Source organism: Notechis scutatus, chromosome 2, assembly GCF_049901735.1.
Source record: "Notechis scutatus isolate UNSWTSFEM ecotype Mainland chromosome 2, rNotScu1.2, whole genome shotgun sequence".
Classification (NCBI taxonomy): domain Eukaryota; kingdom Metazoa; phylum Chordata; class Lepidosauria; order Squamata; family Elapidae; genus Notechis; species Notechis scutatus.
In genome coordinates, this window is record NC_142010.1 from 176,045,833 (window position 1) to 176,068,520 (window position 22,688).

Here is a 22,688-nt window from a genome sequence, read left to right on the forward strand (position 1 = left end):
AACTTGTTTGGTTGTAACTGAATCCTGTTGAAACCCATCATGTGGAAAGAGTTTAATTATGATCTCTCTTCTGCCAATAAGCTAAAAAATCGAAGCTGACTTTTGGAAATTACCGCTTGCATGAAGTGAAAAAAAATGGTCTTTTGAGTTGAATGCCTAGGTTTTATCTGATGCAGATTAAGAACATTTCTGAACCATTTTGTAAATAAAAATAGATCTTAAAAAGTAATCCGGGGTCATAAGGCTACCCTGATACAGGTAAAAGCAAAAAGCTGTACTTTCAAATCGAATGATTATACAAACTGAAAAGTCATACTAATTTGGACAACCTTGTTCTTGTATAAGATTTTAAATCAATTAAGTATTTTTACTGTCAAATATTGGTCTGAAATGAGGCAACTGACAATACTGTACTGAATTGTCAAAAAGACAAAACAGAACCAATCAAATTCATAGGAGTAAGACGACAGAACCAACCAAAGTTCCAGTATATAATCTAAGAATGTGTTAAATTAAATGTATTCCTAATAAATAAAAATGAGTAGCTGAGCTTTTTCACAGCTTTTGTCAACTGAGAATATGAGAATTTCACTTGTCCAATTTCTGAACAGCAAACTGCAATTAAAAACAACCTAATAACCAACCTGGTAAAGTCCGATGTTTTGTGTCTTGTAACACTCTAGAACAGGGCTGTCAAACTCCTGGGCCATGGGCCAGATGTGTCACACATTGGCCACGCCCACACCCATTTTAGTGAAGGGGAGGCAAGTCCTGATACATTATGTGACGCCACCGTGACGTGACTTTGACACCCCTGCTCTAGAATTTGTTGAATAGCTCTTTGAGCCTATTCAAATTAAGAGTATCCAGTTCATTTTAGAGTATACATTTTCAGTGCCATGAATCTGTCCATTAATGATTTGAAGTAAAACAATATTGATGGTTTTTTAATTATCACTCATTTCTGTTCCATTACCTGAGGTTGATACTTGACTTTATTTACATATTTATTTTTTATCCCACCTGTATTATTTTTCCAAATAACTCAAGGTGGCAAACATATATAATACTCCTTCCTATTTCCCCCACAACTACTACTTCGTGAGGTGGGTTGCTTCATGTTCCAAGATTTCCAATAAGATCCAATTTCATGCTACTTTTGTGAAGCTTTTATTGCCTCCATTTCATGCTTTTTAAGAAACTGATGTTAACAGCATTCCAAAACAGGATACTAACTTATTTACAAAATTACATGAAATAAAAGCTCCATAACATTTGAAAGTCCCTGGCTACTTAACCTCCTACAGCTTAGAAACACTTTAAATGAGCATATGATTTTAATGAAGCATCGTAATTTCAGTGTATCTAGTGAAATAATGAAACATCTGTGGTCACAACAGAACACATCCTCTATACTCACCAAACAAGCCTCAACAAATCATAAGTCTTTTTATGTATTTTCCAGTCTGTGACCAAAGTTTAAAATGAAGTTGTGTGTTCAGGGAGAGCAAGAGTGAGAGAATCAAGTGTAAGCCTCCTTAAAACATCATTGTAGTGGCCTGTCTAAAATCGAATTGTTTTGATAACACAGCAACATCAAAGAATCAACTGAACAAACAGTCTTGAAAATGCTTTATTGAACTGTGGGTCTTACTGTAATGTGCAGGTATGTTTGAAAAGACTACAGCTTGAAAACTGGTTTTTAAAATCCTCAACAGTTTTAAAAAAAACAAAAAACACCCTACCAGGTTAAACACCCAAGTTAACCTGAGGGCAGCTCTAGAATTCCCCCCCTTAGAACATTCAGTTTCAAAGAGTAAAGAGAAAAAACAAATCTAGTACTGTATTTTATAGAGAAATAATTGGAGTCAAAACTAACAGCTGTCAATAGATTTTCCCATTTTAAGAGTAGCATCCATGTCAAGACTATCCTGCTATTTGAATCTGAATTTATTTTTATTATTTATTTTAAAAAGCTGGTACTGTGGCAGAAGTGGAAGAATATACAGGCAAACGAGGGGTGAAGAAAGTGAGAGAACCAGGCAGAAACATGATTGTGGTCTAAGCCTAGTTTAGATTTAACCAGAAGCGGTGTGCAATTTTGTCTTTATTGTCTAACTTTACATTCCATTTCCCACAGCCCCACCCTCCACCCATCCCAAACCACAATACCCCCACCTGTCCCTGCCTCGGGGTTATTATGAAAGTCTATGCACAAAACACTGTACATTTTATACATACAGGATTAATAGTATAGGCATGTAGGTGGCATGATTCCATTAAAAGGCTTTTTTAAAAAAAAATGTTTTATGCCAGAAAAATATATATGAAGAAATAATAAATTAAAAGGTGCTGGAATTAGCATTAAGAATGCAGTTGCAATATATTGAAAAAAGTCTGGGAATCATCTTTAAGCTCTCCTGATACTGACAAGTCTGCAACTAGGAAGCAAATACATAAATAACTAGGCATATGACCAAGACGGTGAACGTTTTAAAAGAAGACAATTATGATCCAGGTTAACTTTTACTTTAAGACAGTGAATAAATGAACCATCTACACCTGAATAAAACATGTGTCAACAGTTTGAATTTTTTTTTAAAAAAAATAACCATTAAAAAGAAGGGGGGGAAAAACCCCTTTAAACAAAGCTGAACAAAGTACACAATGCAGATTCCTAGGTACACAAAATTTCCTGTTGCCAAGCTTGGCAGTGGTCTTACTTTTGTATACCCCGGTGATGCATAAAAACCAGCTTGATTTATTCCATACATTAAAGTTTGATGGTTAAAGAGGGCAACATTAAAAGACACACTGAGCAAAATGCCACACCCTGAAAAACATCAAGCGGTCCCACTGCAGAGCTTGCGTGATGTGCCAACAGCACACGAAAAAAAAAAAAAGGTGGTTCCGATATACATTATTCAAAAGCTACTTGATGGTCACACATCACTAAATGAGCACTAACGTCTTCGTCTTGTAACCTTTGAATAATAGGAAAGCTTTGGGGGGAGGGAGTTGTTTGTAGTTTTACTCCTTGTATTTAAAAGTGGTTTTTTTTTTTAAATGACAAGGTCACTAAAACTCATGCACGCTGCAAAAAACCTCATGCAGTAAAGGTAAACCATCCAAGCAGTTTTTATTAATATTCATAAATACACACAGCAGCTTCATTAGAGATTTCTTTTTTTTTTCCTCTTCAGTTTGAATGTGGAGTATTAGGAGAGCCTTTTTGCATGTCAAAAGTACAGAGCACAGAGGATTCCCCTCTGCACTGAAACCTACATTTACCTGCTAGAAGTAAAAATTATTTTAAGTGGAAATGATTATCATATATATCTTTTTCTCTCTTCCTTTGAATGTACACAATGTAACAAGAGTGACAGACCTGAAATTACAATCACCAAAACAAACCCAAGATAGTTGTTGTCCACTTTCATTGGCAAATACAGCACAGAGGACATTGTCTGCGAAGTGGGATGTCATCAAAGAGGAGGTGGCGGAGGCTCATTTCCTTTATTACTCTCTTTTAAATTTAGATTTTCTAAAGCAACATCTAAAGGCATAATATCTACACAGCCCATAGCACCAAAATCGGCAACTTCCCCACGTTCATCCTCATCAGAGGATGAGCTTTCTTCCCGCATCAAAGTGGACAATAGAAGCTCTTGAACAAACAGGCTGCGGTCAGCCCGCTCACTCTCCATTGACTGACGCTCTACTTCAGACATCTTGGGATCATTCAACCTGTATAAAAGATGGAACAGGATAGAGCTGAAGAGGATCGCGTGTGTTTCCTTGTAGGATGAATAATTCTAAAAATCCAATGTAAAAGGCTCGGGGGATGTTAGAATTGTTAATAGTTTTGCATTTAATTTGTAAGCTCAATAAGCTACCTGGAATTGCTGTTCCAATATGGGCAGCCATGCAAGTCTTTTAAATGAATTATGGGGGATGGGGATCAGGAACAAAAAACAAGTCCAAAGTTTTATCTCCAGGCCTCGCTTGCATATTTCCATAAAGGAAAGGGAAAGGGAGCAACAGTTACTTGTTGCTTCTTTTGTTTGATCCTGTAAGCTCACTACTGCTCAACAATTGTGGTGCCAAGAATTGAGGAAGAGCTGGAGAAGATTTTTTTTTTTTTTAAGCAAAGGGGGGCAAGACTCTTTGCCTGTTACACTTTAGTACTCTGCTTACATTTCCTTGGTTGTTGTTTTTTTCCTTTCAAAGGTCAGTTTTAAGGTATTTGTTTTGGTTTTCTTCTATTTGAGGAAGGTTATCTTTCTATGATCTGAGATGATCTAACCTTTCAGGCTGCTGGGTAGGATCACGGCTGGCCCCCTATCTCTGGGACTCCTTTCTTATAGAGATGCTTGTGGCTTAATTGCTTTTTAAAAAGAGTTCGCATATATATATATATATATACATTTACTCCAGACTGCATTCAGTACTTAAAGAATGTTCAACTGAATGGTTTTTTGTTAAACGTAATACAATACAATTAAAGCTTGCAAATCACCCTGCATCCTGAAAAATAAGAGATAAAGAGGTGTGGGGGGAGGTGGGGGTGGGAATTCAAGTCAGTGGTGGGATTCAATTTTTTTTTTTACTACTGGTTCTGTGGGTGTGGCTTGGTGGGCCTGGCAGGGGAAGGAGACTGTAAAATCTCCAGTCAGAGGTGGGATTTGCCGGTTCTCCGAACTACTCAAAATGTCTGCTACTGGTTCTCCAGAACTGGTCAGAACCTGCTGAATCCCACCTCTGATTCAAGTTCCAATTCAAGCATGGAACTCCCAGGTAAATTTAGTTTAGGTGACTCATTCCTGCTGAATCCAAGTCAAGTCATAGGGTGACTATTGTGGGGCAGAAGACATCCCACCAGGAACCTATGCACCATAGGTTCCTTGAAGGAATGTGAGATACAATAATGCAAATAAAGAGGCGTGAGCACCTTAAAGGGTACACAAGCCTTTACAACTAGAATTCACTGTGGCATATACACATACACATAAACACAAATTTGAAGAAGAAAAATCAGAAACACTCCGATTACATCCAGAAAGTTTGGGGGTAGGGGTGTTAACTGAAATGTATTGAGAAGTATCAATACTTCAATTACTCTGAACATGAAGAGAGACAATGGTTATTCTTTGTGGTCTCTGTGCCTCACTCATGGGTTTGTGCCTGCACAAAACATCAACCTGGAAAGTTCCCCAACTGAGCTTTTGGTGAAAGTGCTGCTTCCTTCTTGTTCTGTACCCTGGCCTTGGCTAAACCCCAGTAGTCCTTTCTAGCTGCTGCTTTGGCACCAATTAAGAGAGGTGTTCTCTCATCTTTCTGACTCCAAACCAGATTATTTTCATTTCTTTTCATCCCTTCTCTCATTCTTCTGTCCTCTTTCTATCTCATTGTCCTATCCATTTTTCTCAGCATCCTTGCTCACTTAATAAAAGCCAGTTAGATCTCATCTGTTCTTTTCCAAACTACCAGATAAACTCTTCCCTATATGTAAGATTGAGAGTATCTTGGCAACGTTTCCACGAGGCCCCACTCGCCATCTTCAGGCTGCTGTTTTTGGCTTCGTGCTTGTGCAAGCAAAGCGTGATCGGAGCTGCCGTCTCCCTATATATATATATTTGGTGGGGAGGTTGGCTGTGTTGTCATTTCTTGATTGGTTGATGGAGTTGATGTTTGCAGATTGGCTGGCTTCTTACACGGGAAAAGACCCGAACACGCCATATATATATATACATCTATATATTCCCACTGCTTATTGTTCTGAAGATGGCAAATATTTGTCCAAAGTATCAGCAATATATGTTTCCTACCTTTCAGGCATTCTGAAACCCATGGTCCCAATTGAGAGGTTCTCTTTGGCAGCTCATACTGTGGCTACATTTCTAGTCAAATAATCTAGTGTGTCAAACTGGCCAACATCTGGCCTCTATGCTTGCAGGCTTGAAATACCAAACCTATAATCAGTATTGGAGGTTTCCACTGTTTTCTTGCCAGCAACGTTATCATCTTCAATTCTGATACTGCAATTTCTTGAACCAATTTTATCAATTACAGTTGCCCCTGAAACATGGTTGATCCATCTCTGCTCTAGTTAGTAAAATATTAAAAATGTTTTTTTTTTAAAAAAAAATCAAGATTCAAAATCTACTTTTTGGGAATCTCTTACCTGTCCCTTAGCAATTACTATCTTATTGGCTGCTGGCACTATTTTGTTATCAGCTGACAAACTTACCTGTTCCATCAGCTGTTCATGGTCACTTCACCAGAGCTACAGCAACTTCTGACTGCATTTGCTTGAGGAGGGTCTCTTCCCAACATATGTAGAGTTGGTGGCTTGTCCACACCTTCCATATTTGAAGGTGAAACATTATCAGCTAGATATCCAAGTCAGAGCAGATGCTTACAGTTTTGCTGTTATTTTAACATAATGCAATCTGCCCCTCCTTCTAAAGCTATACAAGGCTACCGTAAGTTTGAGAACTGATAACAAAAAACGTCTTTCTTTCACTATAGCTCTTCCACTGATCATCTCTATATTCCTAGAACCCATCAGCCTATACCATTGTAGATACCTCTAACATCACTGAATGTGGCAGCAGTGGAAATCTAGGAACTGAAGGAATTTAGCAAAGCCAAGGACTGTAAATATACATGGGATGGGCAACAGTGTCCTGCCAAGAAGCTCAGCTTAAATAGTTTCCCAAAATTCTTTGCATGAAGCAAAGCCATGTGTGTGAAAGCACCAGATGACCATTGAACAAAACAAGAGTCTTGTTTCTTATTAAGTAACAGCTCTGACTTCATCATCATTGTGACTATCCTGGGACTGTTTTCATATACATGGGCCCAACAAGAATTACAGATCACATCTCGACTTGAATTTGAAAATCAGAACCAATTGGGAGTGAAATGCTGGTAGTGGGAAGAATGTAATGAGACATTCTCCATTGTCACTGACAGATCATTCTCTAGTGAGGTGTGAGTTGATTGTGCCTAAATCCTGGAGAAGCAGTGGATCCATTTGGGTGATCTGAGCCAGAGAGTCAGGGGAATCCTGAAGGCTCTTTGGATTTTCTAGATAACGTGATTGGTGATTCTGTTGAGGCCCAAGAAAAAGAAGAGGGACTACTAACACAATTGCTTTTGAGCACCTACTGCTGTTATACTACATGGAATCCCTTTGGGTTTGAGGGGAACTTCGGGTAATATTTCCTAATAGCAAAGTAATATAAGCATTATTTAATAATATGATTGGGCACAAGATAAAGAGTCACTTTCAAATAGGTAAAGAGGTCCCAATAGTTCTACTTTCAAAGCTACGATGATAGGTGTGTGTTGTAATTCTACATTTTATATTTGCATCTCCAGATGATAATCCTTCATTGAAAAATACTTTTAGATTAATAGTAGTAATGTTTAAAAAGGAAACATTTTCCTACTTGCTTCTTTATGATGTCATTTGTGATATTACATTTGATTCTTTATATTTTTATTCTTTGACTAAAAAAAAATAATTCAGGTACAGTGGTAGCATTTGGGCCCCCGACGCTCTTAAATCATGTGAAGTTGCTGTCCAAATAGATAAAAGGACAGCTTTCACATACAGATCTGCTGAAGAATATGATGCATTCTATACAGATCATTGTGATTATTATGATTGTATATAAAATTTTATAGTGCCTGTCTACACATCTAAGCCTTTAGTTTTCACATGTTTTTTTTAACAAGTAGTCCTCAACTGCAACTGACCCCAAAAGTGACCTGTCATTAAGAAGTGAGGACTATCTCTATTATTATTTGATTCTATTTAAAATAGTTCTCTACACACACATGTGCATATATTGAAATTTAATCCATGTTTAAAGTTGCTTTAAAGTTTAGTTTAAAGTGTGTGTGTGTGTATACACACACACGTTGTTCTTTTCCTTTTTCTAGATTGTTTAAAAAATAAGACATAATATGACTTCAAAATTTATTATAAGTTGATGCTAATAAGAATCAAAGAATGTAACAATTCTTTAAAAACATGCTATAGAAAACAAATTATTCATATTTACTTGTAATAATATATCCATGAGATAAATCATTCCTGTGTTTGTGGGTGGGCTTATTTGGTAAATTTTACACACCCACAAAATCAAATTGAACAACATTTAAAGTTCAGCTCCACACAACTGCCAAACCTTTCATATATAAACAGTCTTCAGACTGTTGGAATACTTTTCAAAACACATATTCTCAACCTATAGTGTTCTATTTTAGTTTAAGCCACTTGTTACTCTCTGGAATATAAGCATACAGTATCTCCCCAATACACGCAATCAGTCGTGGGAAAAGCACACTCTCCATGTTAGCTGGACATTCCACGTTGAATGAAACCCAAGCTTTGGGGGGGGGAAGGATAACATCACAATATACAACGGCAGCTTTGAAAGCATGGAGCAAAAAAAACCACAATAATCACGCTCATCTCACTAGAATGCATTACCTGGCAAGGAGAAATTGAGAGTTCTGGATAGCCTGCTGATTATTTTCTGCATTAGACGTGTTGGTTGTTGCTGTAGATTGTGTAACAGTGGTGGTGACACTGCTAGTATTCGTACGCCTCGTTGCATTGCGTGCAGTCTCCAGTTGTTGCCTTGCTGCCTGTGCATGTTGTCTTTCTAATTGCAGCTGCATCTGCAACTGCTGTAACTGAGACGCCGAAGGGCCAGAGGAGTTGAGCTGTCCCCCTGCAGAACGCCTTACACCAGATAACTGAGATAAAAGCTCTGCCAACAAGAAGAGAAGGGAGACTAAAATCTGCTCTAACAAATCCATGGCCATGGCCAGTAGCCAGAAAATTCCTTTCCATTAATTTGGGATTTTACTGCCACTGTATGAAATGATCCCAACTACTGACAATCTCTAAGACACAGGCACTCTTGGTAAATGATAATTTCAAGTAACAATATTGAACAGGGCTTTTTCACACAGGCCAGACAAGGAACAATGGATGGAAACTGAACGAGGAGAGATTCAACCTGGAAATAAGGAGAACTATTTTGACAGTGAAAGCAATCAACCAATGGAACAGCTTGCGTTTGGAAGTTGTGGGAGCTTCATCACTGGAAGCTTTCAAGGAGAGACTGGACTGCCATCTGTCAAAAATGGTGTAGGACCCCACTTGGGCAGGGGGTTGGACTAGATGACCTACAAGATCCCTTCCAACTCTGTTAATGTGTATTTATACAGCCATGAATATCCTTGGTTTCTAGAAATTGGTTTTGATTTATTCAGAACACGGTAATGTGCAAGGAAAAGATGCAAATAATTGTTAACCCTTACCAGCTATAGGATCCATGGCTTCTCTATTGCTTGGAGAATACGAACTCTGTGATGATGAAAATCCACCAGTGGAACTGCTAGTAAAGTGCATGTTTGATCTACGTGCGCGGGGGCCACCCAATCCTCGACCTGGGTGAAACATTCTACGTACATGCCGAACACCGCTGGATTCATCGTTACCAATAAGTTAAGGAAAAAGCGTCAACAAAGAGTTGCAAACAAAGAAAACTTTAGTCCGTGTTCCCCACTGTTCCCTCCCCATCCCAAGAATCCCAAAGGTGCTTTTTCAAGAGGCAACTGGACTTTCTGGTCCAACACAACACAACAAGAGCAAAGAACGACAAAAAGGCAAATTTTCTACTCTACAGTTTAGACAGGAAAAAACACACACAAAACAGAAAAAACAACCCAGATGAACAGTGACATGTCTCAGAAAACTGACCGAAGGGTGAGAGATCTGTCTGACAGAGTTTTTCCAAAGAAGAAAACAATGTTTTGGTCAAAGGACTGGATTTTGCAGTAACACCAGAACAGCTACCAATTGTAGATCTCTTCACAGCCACAGAGTCAGCCATCAGGAGCAATAAATTGGCAGAAGCAGAACAATTAAGGAAGAAGGTATTTGTAGCTCTCGTCAAAACCAAAATGCCCCCTTTCCAACCTCACAATTCAAGAAAGAAGGACAATGACATCTCTAGGAAGAGAGATCCAAACATCACCATCCTTGCTAGCTGATGAAGAAAGATGCACAGTTATCCTGAATACTACCAGAAAGTCCAGTTGCCTCTTGAAAAAGCACCTTTGGAACAACCGTGACCTGGATGATTGAGAATCTCCATAGACACCTCACCCAAGAACTATAAAGATCAAAAGAAAAGCTATTTAACTAAATGCTACTTCATGGATTCATTTTTACTTTAATGTTATAACAATTAGAAGAAACTTTAGATAAAGGCAAAACCATATAATAAACTATCATTACAAAATAACAGACAAAAGAGAGGCCCTGCCTTGAGGATTTACAATTCATTGAAGGTTTCACAGGCCATGATTTGAAATGTCCATATAAAGAAGCCCTACTTACATCATGGCATCCTCATATTTAAGGTTTGAATCTAACTTTCTTCTGTATTGTGCTCTTAAGTACCTTGAAGTGTGGCTAAAAAGCACTCATTACCATAAAATATAAAATTATCCTCGTAGTTGGAAAAACTGGGCATTTTTATCTGAAGATGTCTTGATTAAACAATTTGCTCTGTGCGCTTACACAATATTTGGTAAATTAAATCACAGCAGTCAGTTCATTATTGCTTCCTACCCCAAAAGAGTGTTAACAGTGGAGATATATAATAGAACACCTAAGTTTAGATAAGTGTAACTAAATTGCAACACTACTTATTGGAAACTATTCACCTAAATAGTTCCCTAGGAACAATACTTCAAATAGGAATTTATTAGTACAGACAGTCCTTGACTTACAACAGTTTGTTTAGTGACTGCTTGAAGTTACAACAGCACTAAAGAGAGTATCTTAACTTACTGCACCTGTGTATGGTTTGCCAACTGCACAGTGGCAGATAAGACAGCACTCCAGAGGGTTAACATCATCGCCCAGAAGATCATTGGTTGCCCTCTCCCCTCTTTGGAAGAGCTTTATAGCTCCCGCTGCCTTAACAAAGTTCAAAACGTTCTCAAAGATCCATCTCATCCTATTACCATCTGGCAGATGGTACAGTATAATAAAAACAAGGACAAATAGGCTGAAAAACAGCTTCTATCCCAGAGCAGTAACTCAGTTGGATTCTTCTGTATAGTGCAATATTAATGCAATGTCAGGGATTTTCAATTCAGTGTATAGAATGTGAAGGATATGTGTGTTTGTGTTTATTTTCAAAGTCATAATACAATAAAGATGGTATTTAATTTTGTTGTACGAGATGCAATGACAATAAAATAAACTAAAAAAGTGACTTATGATCATTTTGCATACTTATGACTGTTGCAGCATCCCCAAAGTCATACCGACTCATATTTGGGACAAATGCCCATGTCCCAGGGTCATGTGATCACTTTTTGTGATCTTCTGAGAAGCAAAGTCAATGGAAAAGGCAGATTCACTTAACAACCATGTTACTAACCTGACAACTGCAGTGATTCACTTAACAACTGTGGTAAGAAAGGTCATAAAATGAGGCAAAACACACTTAACAAACATTTCACTTAGCAACATAAATTTTGGGGCTCAATTGTGGTCATAAGTCGAAGACCAATATTCCATCTTTCTTCTAGGAGTTCAACATAGATCTCTTAGGAATCTTCTTTAATTTTCACAATAATGTTGGACTGAAAAGAGACTGAACCAATGCCACTAGAGGAACAATATGGTAAACTGGGGATTTTAACCTGACTCTCCTAATCCAATCTAATGCTTCAACTGCACTTGTTTAGATGACAAGTTTCAAAGTCTTTCTTTAAGGGTCGAAAAATAAACTTCTTATATAGTTAACCATTCGGATTCGATTTGGCACAAAGCGATCAAGCACAGCTTCTTGGACATAGCTAGCAACTCAAATCATGTTCCCTTGGGACAATGCCTACCCTGTATGTTAATAGAATAACTTCGTTCAAAATTAACTTGTTTAATGCATCCAACAATAATTATCCTGTTGTTTCTTAATTTAGGAAAGGATATTAAATCTCTAGGAGCTCTGTGTTCCAGTGTAAGATGAGCTGCAAAGTCATCCGTTACGTGATTGGGATCTCCTCCAGGTAATGCTGCACATATTGGACAAATCTAAAAATGATAAAAAGTTTAGAAAGTCTATTTGCATTATGGTCTTCAACAACAAGAAATCTCTAGCAGGAGCTGCCACATCAAAAAGCACACAAAGCACTTAAGTAAATTGGAATGCTAACTTAAGAGGGCTGGAAAGGTTAAACATGTATGCATGTAAGACTGAATATTTCATCTATTTTACAGTGCTGCCAATCTATACATCAAATCTGATATATAATTGTTATCCAATTCTGGCTTTTTAAGCAAGAATCTAATAATTTTGCCACTCCTAATTTCCAAAGTGACTTTGCCAGAGCGTTATCGAAGTAAAGTTTAGAACAAATGGGAGGTGGAGAGAAACCCTCAGTAATCATTTATAAACAGACTGTTGGTTTTGCAGAGACAAAGAAGATTCTAGATCAGGGGTGGGCAAACACTTTGGCTCGGGGCCGCATTGACTTTTAAAATTTGACAGACGGGCGGGTCAGCACAAGATTTTTGGGAATCGCCCCCCACCCTTCCCCCCTTTTCCTCCTTCCCCTCCCCTCGGAGGCCCCTGAGTCAGGAGTTGCTACCGCTGGTGCGCTCCGCGCGGCTCCAGTCCGCGTTGCCTCGGGAAGGGAAGGCAAAAGGAAGAGCCGCGGCGGTGCTTTGCAACAGCAGCAGCGGCTCCTGGTTTGCCTTTCCCTTCCCGAGCTGCTGCAGGACTGGAGCCGCGTAAATGCGCCGGCGGTAGCAACTCCTGACAGCCCAGCCGGATACCTGAGCGAAGCCCGGGTGGTGCGGCGGAGGCCGCTGAGCGGCAGGAAAAGGGAGCTGGGCCAGCCACAGACCAGCCTCCGTGCAACACGCCGCCGCCCGGCCCGGCGAGAAAGCAGCGGGCATTCCCCAGGCGTGCAGCGGGGGTCTCTTTTAGCCGGCCCGATTTTTTTCAGAGCGGAATATCATGCCTGGCCCGCGAGTTAAAACGAAGCGAAAGTTGCTGGGAAGTTGCTCGGGTGCTGGGAGCAGGCTTTTAAAGTGCCGCCCGAGCAGGACCGCCGAGCCGGAAGCGGGGCACCAAGGCAGGGCAAGGCTCCACCAGCAGCGGCCTAGCTTTAGGTGGCTCAAGCAGCCCGCCCCGCTCGCTGGGTGGAACCTTTCCCGCTCCTCGGCGGGAAGACGCTCCAGCCTGCAAGCTTTGCCTTTGCAAAGTTTAAGCCTGGAAGCCCCGGAAAAAAAGGGGATCGGTGGGACTCACCTTCGGAGAGGTCGCACTCGAAGGTGATTTCGAACTCCCAGCCAAGGCCTTTGCAAATTTCTTTTCTTTCCTACCCCTAGATTGCTCCGCACTGTTTTGCAGCTTTGGGGGCCACGCGGCACAGGGCAATACGCCAAACCCAGCGATTTTTTTTCAGGGGCGGGCGGTTGGACAGACCAATGGCAGTGATTTTTTTCAGGGGGCGGGCGGTTGGACAGACCAATGGCAGTGATTTTTTTCAGGGGCGGGCGGTTGGACAGACCAATGGCAGTGATTTTTTTCAGGGGCGGGCCGCATTGGACAGACCAACGGGCCGGATGTGGCCCCGGACGTGGTTGCCCACCCCTGTTCTAGATGGCCTGTAGAAAAATGTGGCAGCTGCCACTGATGGTTTCTGGAATGAGCCCATTTCCAATTGGGCTCCATTATGATCTATTAATTTAGGGGTGTGTGAATTTCTACTTTAAAGGAGAATCGAGCACTTGGATTAGATGTTTCAGTATGATTACAACTTTGACATCATCATGCAGATTTTTATAACATTCAGTAGCTATGAAACTGCCACCGAGTGGGGTCAACCAAAGCTCCTGAAAGTTGCAACTGCACAAACTGATTAAAGGTGATGAAATAGGTAAGGCACAAAAAAGGCACTGGTGTTTTTAAAATATTGGTAGTTGTGGGTTTGTTTGATTTTTTTTTTTTTTTTTTGGTAATTTTGTATTAAGAGTTGTATGTATTCATTCACTATGAAGCCAAACAAAACATCATTGGTATCGGTTTGCTGTATGTATTGTGTACTTTATTTTTCTTTATTTCCAGGGCATATTACAAAATAAAACATTAGCCTGCACTACTTTCTACATTTTCATTCTTCAGGATTTCTACATGTTTGTGTATGTCTCAGTATGTCCCCTTCCAATGTGCCCACCCTTCTAATTTAAAGTAAACAGATAAAAAAAAATCAAATTGGAAGAAGGGGTCTTACTGCCTGCCAAAAGGAGCATCAGGAGAAACCACAATGCATGCAAACTTTGCATTAGACAGGTATAATATTAAAAATTCCTCCTTATAATCATTATGTATGAAAGTATCAGCCCTTAAAGCAGCATTAAGTCTATACCAGTGGTGGCTAACCTTTTTGGGCTCCTGTGCCAAAAATTGTGCGCGCACTTACACGCTCAGTCGCGTGCCAGCACCCAGAAGGCAATGCGCCCCCCACGTCCCCTATGCATGAGCGCGCAATCCCCACCCCCGCCACCCCCTTACCTGGCACTGCACCTCATATTTGATTTTTGGCCGGTTTGAGGCCTTTTTCGACCTCGCAAAGGCTTGAGGAAGGCTTCTGCAGGCTTCTACAAGCTTTTTAGGCCGAAATCTAGCCCTGTTTCGTTACTGTTTTTCCAAAAAAACTGGAAGTGATGAAACGGGGTTAGATTTCGGCCTACAAAGCTTGTAGAAGCCTGCAGAAGCCTTTCTCAAGCCTTTGGGAGGCCGGAAAAGGCCTCAAACCAGCTGAAAATCAACTGTGAGGCGCGCATATGCGCAGTGAGGTATGTTTGCCTGCAGCTCGCCTGCTGGCACAAAAGGCTCTGCGTGCCACCTGTGGAACACATGCCATAGGTTCGCCATCACGGGTCTATGCTATCACTTTTTTTTTTATTAAAATGCTCTTACAATGAAGAATAAATCAGGAAAATATTCAAAGGTAACAACATTACACAAATGGAAAGCTCAACATTTTTATTTTATTAATTTAATGTCTGTACCAAGAATGTGTGTGTGTGTGTCTGTCTGTCTGTCTGTGTATATATGTATGTGTATGTATATGTGTATATATTCCTGTGTGTACACACACACACACACTATCAGAATAAAACCACAGTGCTGAAAAATGTGAATATAAAAATTAAAACCAAGGCTACTTAAACAGAAAAGCAATAAGGCAACAGCTTCAGCTGGAATGTGCATTCCTCATGAGAGTGTTCCATGATTGGTCTCCTATTATTGAGAATGCTCTATTCCTGGCCACCATATCTTGAGCTAAAACTATTGTCCAAATTGATCTTACTGCATAGGGGTATGCTATGGAGGCAGGTTTTAAATTGCTAGACTCTGAAGCTGTTTAGGGCTGGAGAGTATCATACCCTTAAATGGGGCCCTGAAACACTAATGTAGTACTCCTCGGCCTGACACCCTATTATCTATTTTAGCATCCAATTTAATAATTGAGTAGCTGTTTTCTGCACTTTGGGGCATTTTAGTAATCTAGCCAAGAAATTGTAAATATTAGGTGTAACTGAAACTAAGCAATCTTGATAGAAAAGGCCTAAGTTTGGGACCGGCCTTCCTCGCCATTCAGGCCATTTGTGCCTCTAATGATAAGGTTTGAGTCAAGGAGAGCTCCCAAGTTATATATCTGTTATTCCAGAAGAAGCACAATCTTGTTAACGGGGCATCTTCCAAATTTCCTGGTCTAAGATTCCTATCTACATTATTTCTATCTTATCTAGGTTCAGGTTTTTGGGCAACTTTCAAGCCTCTATACAATCTTTTTCTGGTTCAGATGGAAAGGAGAAATAGAGTTCAGTGCCATCAGTATACTCGTTAAGACAGTTCTCCAAATCTCTGGATAATTGCTCCCAATGTCTTTATGTAGATATGAACATAAAAAACTCTACAGAGAATCATTAAAACTGCCCAGAATATCATTGGGCTTCAGCTACCAGCCCTGGATGACATCTTCACATCTCGCTGTTTGAGGAAGTTGCACAACATTCTCAGAGACTCTTCCCATCCTGCTTACAATCTTGGTGAACAGTTGCCTTCTGGCAGAAGATACAGAACAATTAAAACTCGGACCACACATTTTCTGAATAGTTTTTATCCAAGAGCTATAATTGCACTTAACGATGAACTTAAGGACCACCATCAGTGAGCTGTTGGACAGTATTACTTGGTCTGTTGTGTGGATGCTTGTGTGTTTTTAGGAGGCGGGGAATTTTGGTGGGTGGGGAGGTGTTTGGGGATTGTCATGTGTGTGTGCATGTTGAGTCTGGTCTCTGGTGTTATGTGAATTTCGTTGTATGTATACTGTGTATATACATATAATGACAATAAAGAATTCAATTCAATAATTCAATAAACAAACAGCAGGGGAAAACCATTAGAATTAAGCACTTTGGACCAAAATATAAATGTCTCATTGACATTCTCTGGTGCCAGCTCTGTTTGTATGATCTTCCTTATATGATCCCTTTCCCTTCAGTTATATATAACTTCTTATTATGAAAAGAACATATATAATTGGAAAAATATATTCTTATAGGAACATCTCAAATGAGTTGAATTAGCTCAAAGGCCATCTACTCTAAAATTCTGTACATAATGTGTCAACTTGCCTGCTTTATTAAAGCCCAGAAGCAGCACATGAGACCAGTAGCATTCTTCCACACAGGTTCTCTGTTTTTTTAAATTTCTGGGATGAAATTTTAAAAGCTATTTTCATTTACCTGTTTTATAACTTTTATTGTCTATAATTTTGGTCTAATCCTTCTTGAAAGCCATCCAAGCTGATGGGTAAATTAAAGTTTAGGATTGTCTTCTGATCATTTTATGACCAGCTGTTCTGTGTCTCGGTTGTTAGATGTATTTAGAAAGTTAGGTTCTTGTTATCTGCATGAATAAAGTCTTAGGATATTTACAATGTGGTCCAGCATATAGAATTACAGGAATATATTAAGATGGCATAAACTAATTTTTTCTGGATGCCCCAAGTCAAAAAATTGCCAATCGAATTATCAAGAACTATGTGGGGGCTTCCGGTTTGAGTTTCTTCAGCGACAGACAGAAATCCGTGATCGTGCGCGGTTTCGGTCTGGGCTTGCCGCTGAAGCGCCCCGAGCCGGCTGGTTTCGGGGCTAGGCCACCCTGTAGAGGTGGTGAAGAGGAGGGAGACTGCCAGCAGGATTGAGGAGAGCCGCATCTCCACATAATGTGTCCAAATATAATCATTTGAGACTAGTCATTTGTGCCTCAAATGAGAACTCTGAATTGAGATGTTTTGTGATCCAGTTATCTGCTTTCTTAGCTATTCATAGTATTCAAGAATCTTCTCCAACATGGAAGTTCAAAAACAAAATTCTACCCCTGCTTTTCCAAAATCCAACCTTTGTTTCCACAGAGGGCCAAAGAAAAAAAATCATTGCCTGCACAATTCTAACATTTGTACATAAAAACATATCATGGAATCCCAGTATCTTTTCCAAGGCTTTCACTACTGCCTTACAAAGTGAGTCTGCATTTTTCACGGACTCTGCTTTACTCTAGTGATAAACCTATTTTTCATAATCATACATTGTTTACAGAATAGCAAGCCTTTACCTTCATCCAGAGTTCATTTATAGTTTCCCATGTAAAAGCAATAAATTGCACCAGATACATTTGGAGATAGATCAATGCAATGATTCTTTTACCTGTTGTTACCTATTTTAAATGTAATGATTCCATTACCTATTGTTTTCCTCTAACAGGACAACATGAAAAGTATGTGTTTTATATTATTTTAAGGCATTTATATCTCTCAAAACTGGGCAAAGAAATCTGGGCACCTCACAACAAAAAATATTAATTTCTGTTATTAATTCAGGAGTATGGCTATTATAATTACCACTTCTGTTGATGTTTCTGCGTGTTCTGAAGTAACATGTTCTTGAAGAGATGTTTCCGTATAACCCATTTTTCCACAATATGGACAAGTAAAAGACTGTGGCTGCTCTACAGAGAAAGCTTCTCCACCATAGTACAAATCTGAAATAATAAACAATATGACAACTGCAGTCAAAACAAATCATCACATTGGAAATATAGAAAATATTCTTTTTTAAAAAAAAAGTTTTTAAAAGCTATTTAGTTCAACAATTTACTGAACTAAACTTTGAATATAAAACAGCTAATATATAGCGTGTTCAAAAGCAAAATAAACCACATATAACCTCAGCTAACCAACGTTTATAATTATCCTATTTTTCCCCACTGTGGTTACATGCTATAATCACATTATTTTAAACTACAAGAATCAAGGCTAATGTTATTTATAACCTAAATTTTTGTACTACACAAATAAATCCAAACCTACTGAATATTGTAGCATCTACTTTCTCTTTGCTTCCTGTATTGAGAGCACATGAATGCCAGCAACTATTAAGACATTTTGAAGTAATGATATACATCATTATTTCCTCAAAATCTTACAGCATTTAGACAGTCTGACTCCTAGGGAAGATTCATAGCTAAACAAATAGAAAATTTCAAGCTAAGTTTCAAATATAAATAGCCACTCTTCACCTTTGTTCAATGAAATACTCACAGTCCAGAGATTATAACCACTTGTTCAATGTCTATTCAAAGTTAACAGTGATGCTGAAGGAGTAGTAATTATGACCTATCCTCGAAGTTCAAACAGTGACAATTTCCCAACGGTTGCAATCCAGGTATTTGGTGCCAGGCTTGCAATTATGATGTTGCAGTATTCTGTGGTTACATGACTGCAATTTCCAATGTGATTGTGATTTCTTGCTGGCTTCCCTCAAGCAAAATCAATGGGAAAACTGGCAGGAATTTGGAAGCTACCCCAGCCACATTTTCACCTATCTGCGCTCTGTAGCACCTGCCTGCAGCACCCCATTCTCTGGAGAACCTCCCCCCCCGACCCTGTTGCCTGGAATTCCAGTCTCTTCCTGTTTAATGACTGATATGGTCCTGGGATTATGACAGCGACCAGGACAGCCATTGCTATGCGATGCAATTATATGATATTCCACTATGTGACAACATCACTTTGTGAGGGAAATTCTGGTCCCCATTGTAAAACTCTTCTTAAAATATCCTGGGCGTATATAAAAATTCTCAATTCAAATCCAAGTGGAATTATTTGCTATGCTCCCTGACAAATGGCACACTGAAAATAACATCATGCCACCAGTGGGCACTCTGAGCCTTGCAAACCTTCTGCAATATTAAATCATATTTTTACAGACCACAAAACAACTCCAAATCTCCAAATAATCTTTTTCATTATCCATTTCCTGGATCTGCAACATGGCTGCTCTCTATGAGAGAATGAATATATGTGAGCTCTTACTAGTTATGTGGCCAAAAAACTTCCTAACCATGATGGCTTTCATGCATCGGCTATATATTTGATAGCCTGATCTGGTGAAGATTAAGGCTGCATATCCGCAATTGAAATAACAATACGAGCCCAGGTGGATATCTCCCATTGCTTAATTGTGCTAAAGCAGCCTCTTAGCAAAATATTAAATCACAGTTAAGGAACAACAACAATTCTGATCAACTAAAATTTTAAACCAGCATTACAGATAGTTCTTAAATTATAACTACATTTGGGACCAGAATTTTCATTGCTAAGTACGGCAGTTGTTAAGTGAGTTACACCCAATTTTGTAACCATTTTTGCCACAGTGAATCACATGAACATTTAAGGAAACGCAGCTTCCCCTATTGTTTTTGCCTGTTGGAAGCTGGCTGAGGAGGTCATCAATTGCAATCACATGACACCGGGATGCTGCAACTACCTTAAATACATGCTGTTTGCCAAGCAACTGAATTTTGATTATGTGACAATCGGGAAGTCACTTTTTCCAGCGCTGTTGTAATTTTAAACAGTTGCTAAATGAATGGTTGTAAGTTCAGGGCGACCTGTATTATTTGCTATTATCAAGGTACAGTTAAGAGAGATGGCCACTTTTAGCAGGGAAGAAGCACTGACTGCCTTCCCACAAAACAGGAATTTAATTTTATTTTATTTATTTATTTATTTAATTTAATATAATGTAATGTCCTACCTGTCAATGAATACTCAGCTTCAACCATAACAATAGAAGAGCACACAATAGATACAAATTCAAGTTTAACCGCACCAAACTTGACTGCAGGAAATACAACTTCAGCAACAGAGTGGTCAATGTCTGGAATACTCTACCTGACTCTGTGGTTTCTTCCCCAAACCCCAAAAACTTTAACCTTAGACTGTCTACTACTGACTTCACCCCTTTCCTAAGAGGTCTGTAGGGGGCGTGCATAAGCGCACCAACGTGCCTACTGTCCCTGTCCTATTGTTTCTTTTTATTTTTCTTATATGTATCCATATCATGTATTCATAACTATGTTTATACTTATACCTGTTATATTATAATCACTTGACAAAATAAAATAAATAAAAATAAATAAATTATTCCAATAACACTTTATTGAAAATCATTCTTGCAGATAGTCATATTAATCATGGCTTGCCACCAGATCTTCATTTGTTTTTTACCAGTACCTGAATAAAATTCATACGGCATATATATGACACATTGTATCTTACCAGATTTACATTAAGTAGGTCATATAATGCTCCTTAGACCCAATCCTATAGTTAAGATTCCTTGTAACAACCACAGCCAGCCCTTCCGGTTTGAGTTCCTTCGGCAACAGAGAAAAATCCGCGATCGTGCGCGGTTTCGGTCTGGGCTCGCCGCTGGAGCGCCCCGAGCCGGCTGGTTTCAGGGCTAAGCCACCCCGTAGAGGTGAAGAGGGGGGACTGCCAGCAGGGTTGAGGAGAGCTGCATCTCTCCTCCTCAGCTGGCCATTACTCCCTTTCCCGAAGGCGGTTGCAGCGGTGGTCAGAAATGGCCACCTCAAAGAAGAACTCGACCGGAAAAGAATGTGCAGGAGGAAGATAAGAAGTGAAAGTTTTGGCTGACCGAGTTAAATTGCAAAAGCAACAACTAAGGTACCCTGGAATTTAAATTTACAAAAAAATATCATCGCTCCCAAAGAAGAGTCGGAAGCAGCGAAGGAAAGTGAAAAGGGAAAGGTTTGTTTTTTTTTTTCTTCTCTCCCTTTCCCTATACTGACAACTAAGAGACTTAAATAAGAAATCGGGAAAAAAATCCGCTTTGACATCAACAGGCAATTAAGCTGAAAATAAAACAAAATGTCAAGGGGATAATAAAGATTTCTGGACACTAAAATTTTTTTTCATAAGCAGGAAGGGAGAGAAAAAGAATAAAAGGGCAGGATCTGGAAAGAGGGAGGAGACTGCCTAGAATTAAAAAGAATCTACACTAAAACTTCAACAAGACTTCTAAAAGATACATTTTGACTGAAACTTTGTAACTAAACAGTAGAACCCCAGGAAGAGAAAGTGAAAAAAAAAAAACCCCAAAAAGAAACAGCTTGCGTGTATTTGGATTACTTGGTGATCTTTGGATTCTTGGTTATTGCATTTGAATGACTAAAATTAATCGGGTGGTTGTTTAAAAATTTATACAATGGCACTACTTCTGGATGAATTGAAAATGGAACTTAAAGTATAAAGAAGATGCACAAGAAGGGAGAAGTCCTTTTGGCTTCGTTTTTCAATTCTTAGAAATGGAGATTTGGAACTATGAGAAACAACAAGAAACGTCTGCAAAACAAGAAGACTGGGACAAAGAAGAAGCCATCTTTAATGAACAAGTAATTCTAAGTGGGGAAGAAAAAGGAAAGGGGGGAAAGAGAATGGAGAATTTAAGACTTAAAAACAACCAAAGAAAAGAAAAATAGTTCGAAAAATAAGTATAATACTAGAAAGCAACAAAAGAGGGGAATACAGAAGAGAGAAATAGAGGTAGAGAGACAAGGGGGTAAAAAGGGGAGAGAGAAGAAGAGAGGGAAGAAGGAAAGGAAAAGAAGTTACAAAGGACCGGAACAAGATACAGAGAAACAGGACCTATTTAGAGATAATGGGTGAAAATGTAACTGAAAAAGGGATTCTGTAAAGGTACATAAGATTGTATTGTTATATTAGTAATAGAAATAACTTTAGAAAATTGGAAACAATGTATGATTAAAATGAGGGATAAAATAGTTAGTGTAATTTAGTGAAATGTTTGTTAATAAAATAAATGAAATAAAATAAATGAGAAAATTGAATTTGGAAAGGACGGGAACATTTTAATTAGTTAATGTTTTATAAAATATAAGTGAAGGGGGGAGGAATTAATTATGGAGAGCTTATAACTGTTTCCATAGAAGTATGATATTTAATTGAAAAGTAATGTTAAAGAAGTTAAGATTTTAATGAATATTAACATTAATGATAGAATTGAATTGGAATGGAATGTGTTGTTTTAATTACATATATTTATAATCTTTTTTTTTTAAGAATATAGTGTGTATTTTAAGAATGTACCAAGCAGAATCTGAATGGAAGTTATGTATTGTATTGAATGTTATAACTTTAAGGTATATATTGAAGCTTAAATGAGAGTTAAATGGATA

At 38.8% G+C, this 22,688-nt stretch overlaps 1 protein-coding gene across 4 annotated transcripts in view; it reads right to left on the reverse strand.

The window, feature by feature from the left end:
• Positions 1-3,114: 3,114 nt before the first annotated feature.
• KCMF1 (potassium channel modulatory factor 1) overlaps positions 3,115-22,688 on the reverse strand; it is a 56,528-nt gene continuing 36,954 nt past the window's right edge. For 3 of the 4 annotated variants that reach the window (XM_087957463.1, XM_087957465.1, XM_087957462.1), the window contains exons 3-7: positions 18,028-18,167; positions 12,049-12,139; positions 9,346-9,531; positions 8,507-8,789; positions 3,115-3,747 (exon numbers count right to left, since the gene is read on the reverse strand). In XM_087957463.1, the coding sequence (XP_087813589.1) occupies positions 3,486-3,747; positions 8,507-8,789; positions 9,346-9,531; positions 12,049-12,139; positions 18,028-18,167 (962 nt within the window). In that variant the 3' untranslated portion in view covers positions 3,115-3,485. Of the gene's footprint in view, positions 3,748-6,250; positions 6,363-8,506; positions 8,790-9,345; positions 9,532-12,048; positions 12,140-18,027; positions 18,168-22,688 lie in introns of all 4 variants that reach the window. The other variant, XM_087957464.1, reaches the window with a different exon arrangement.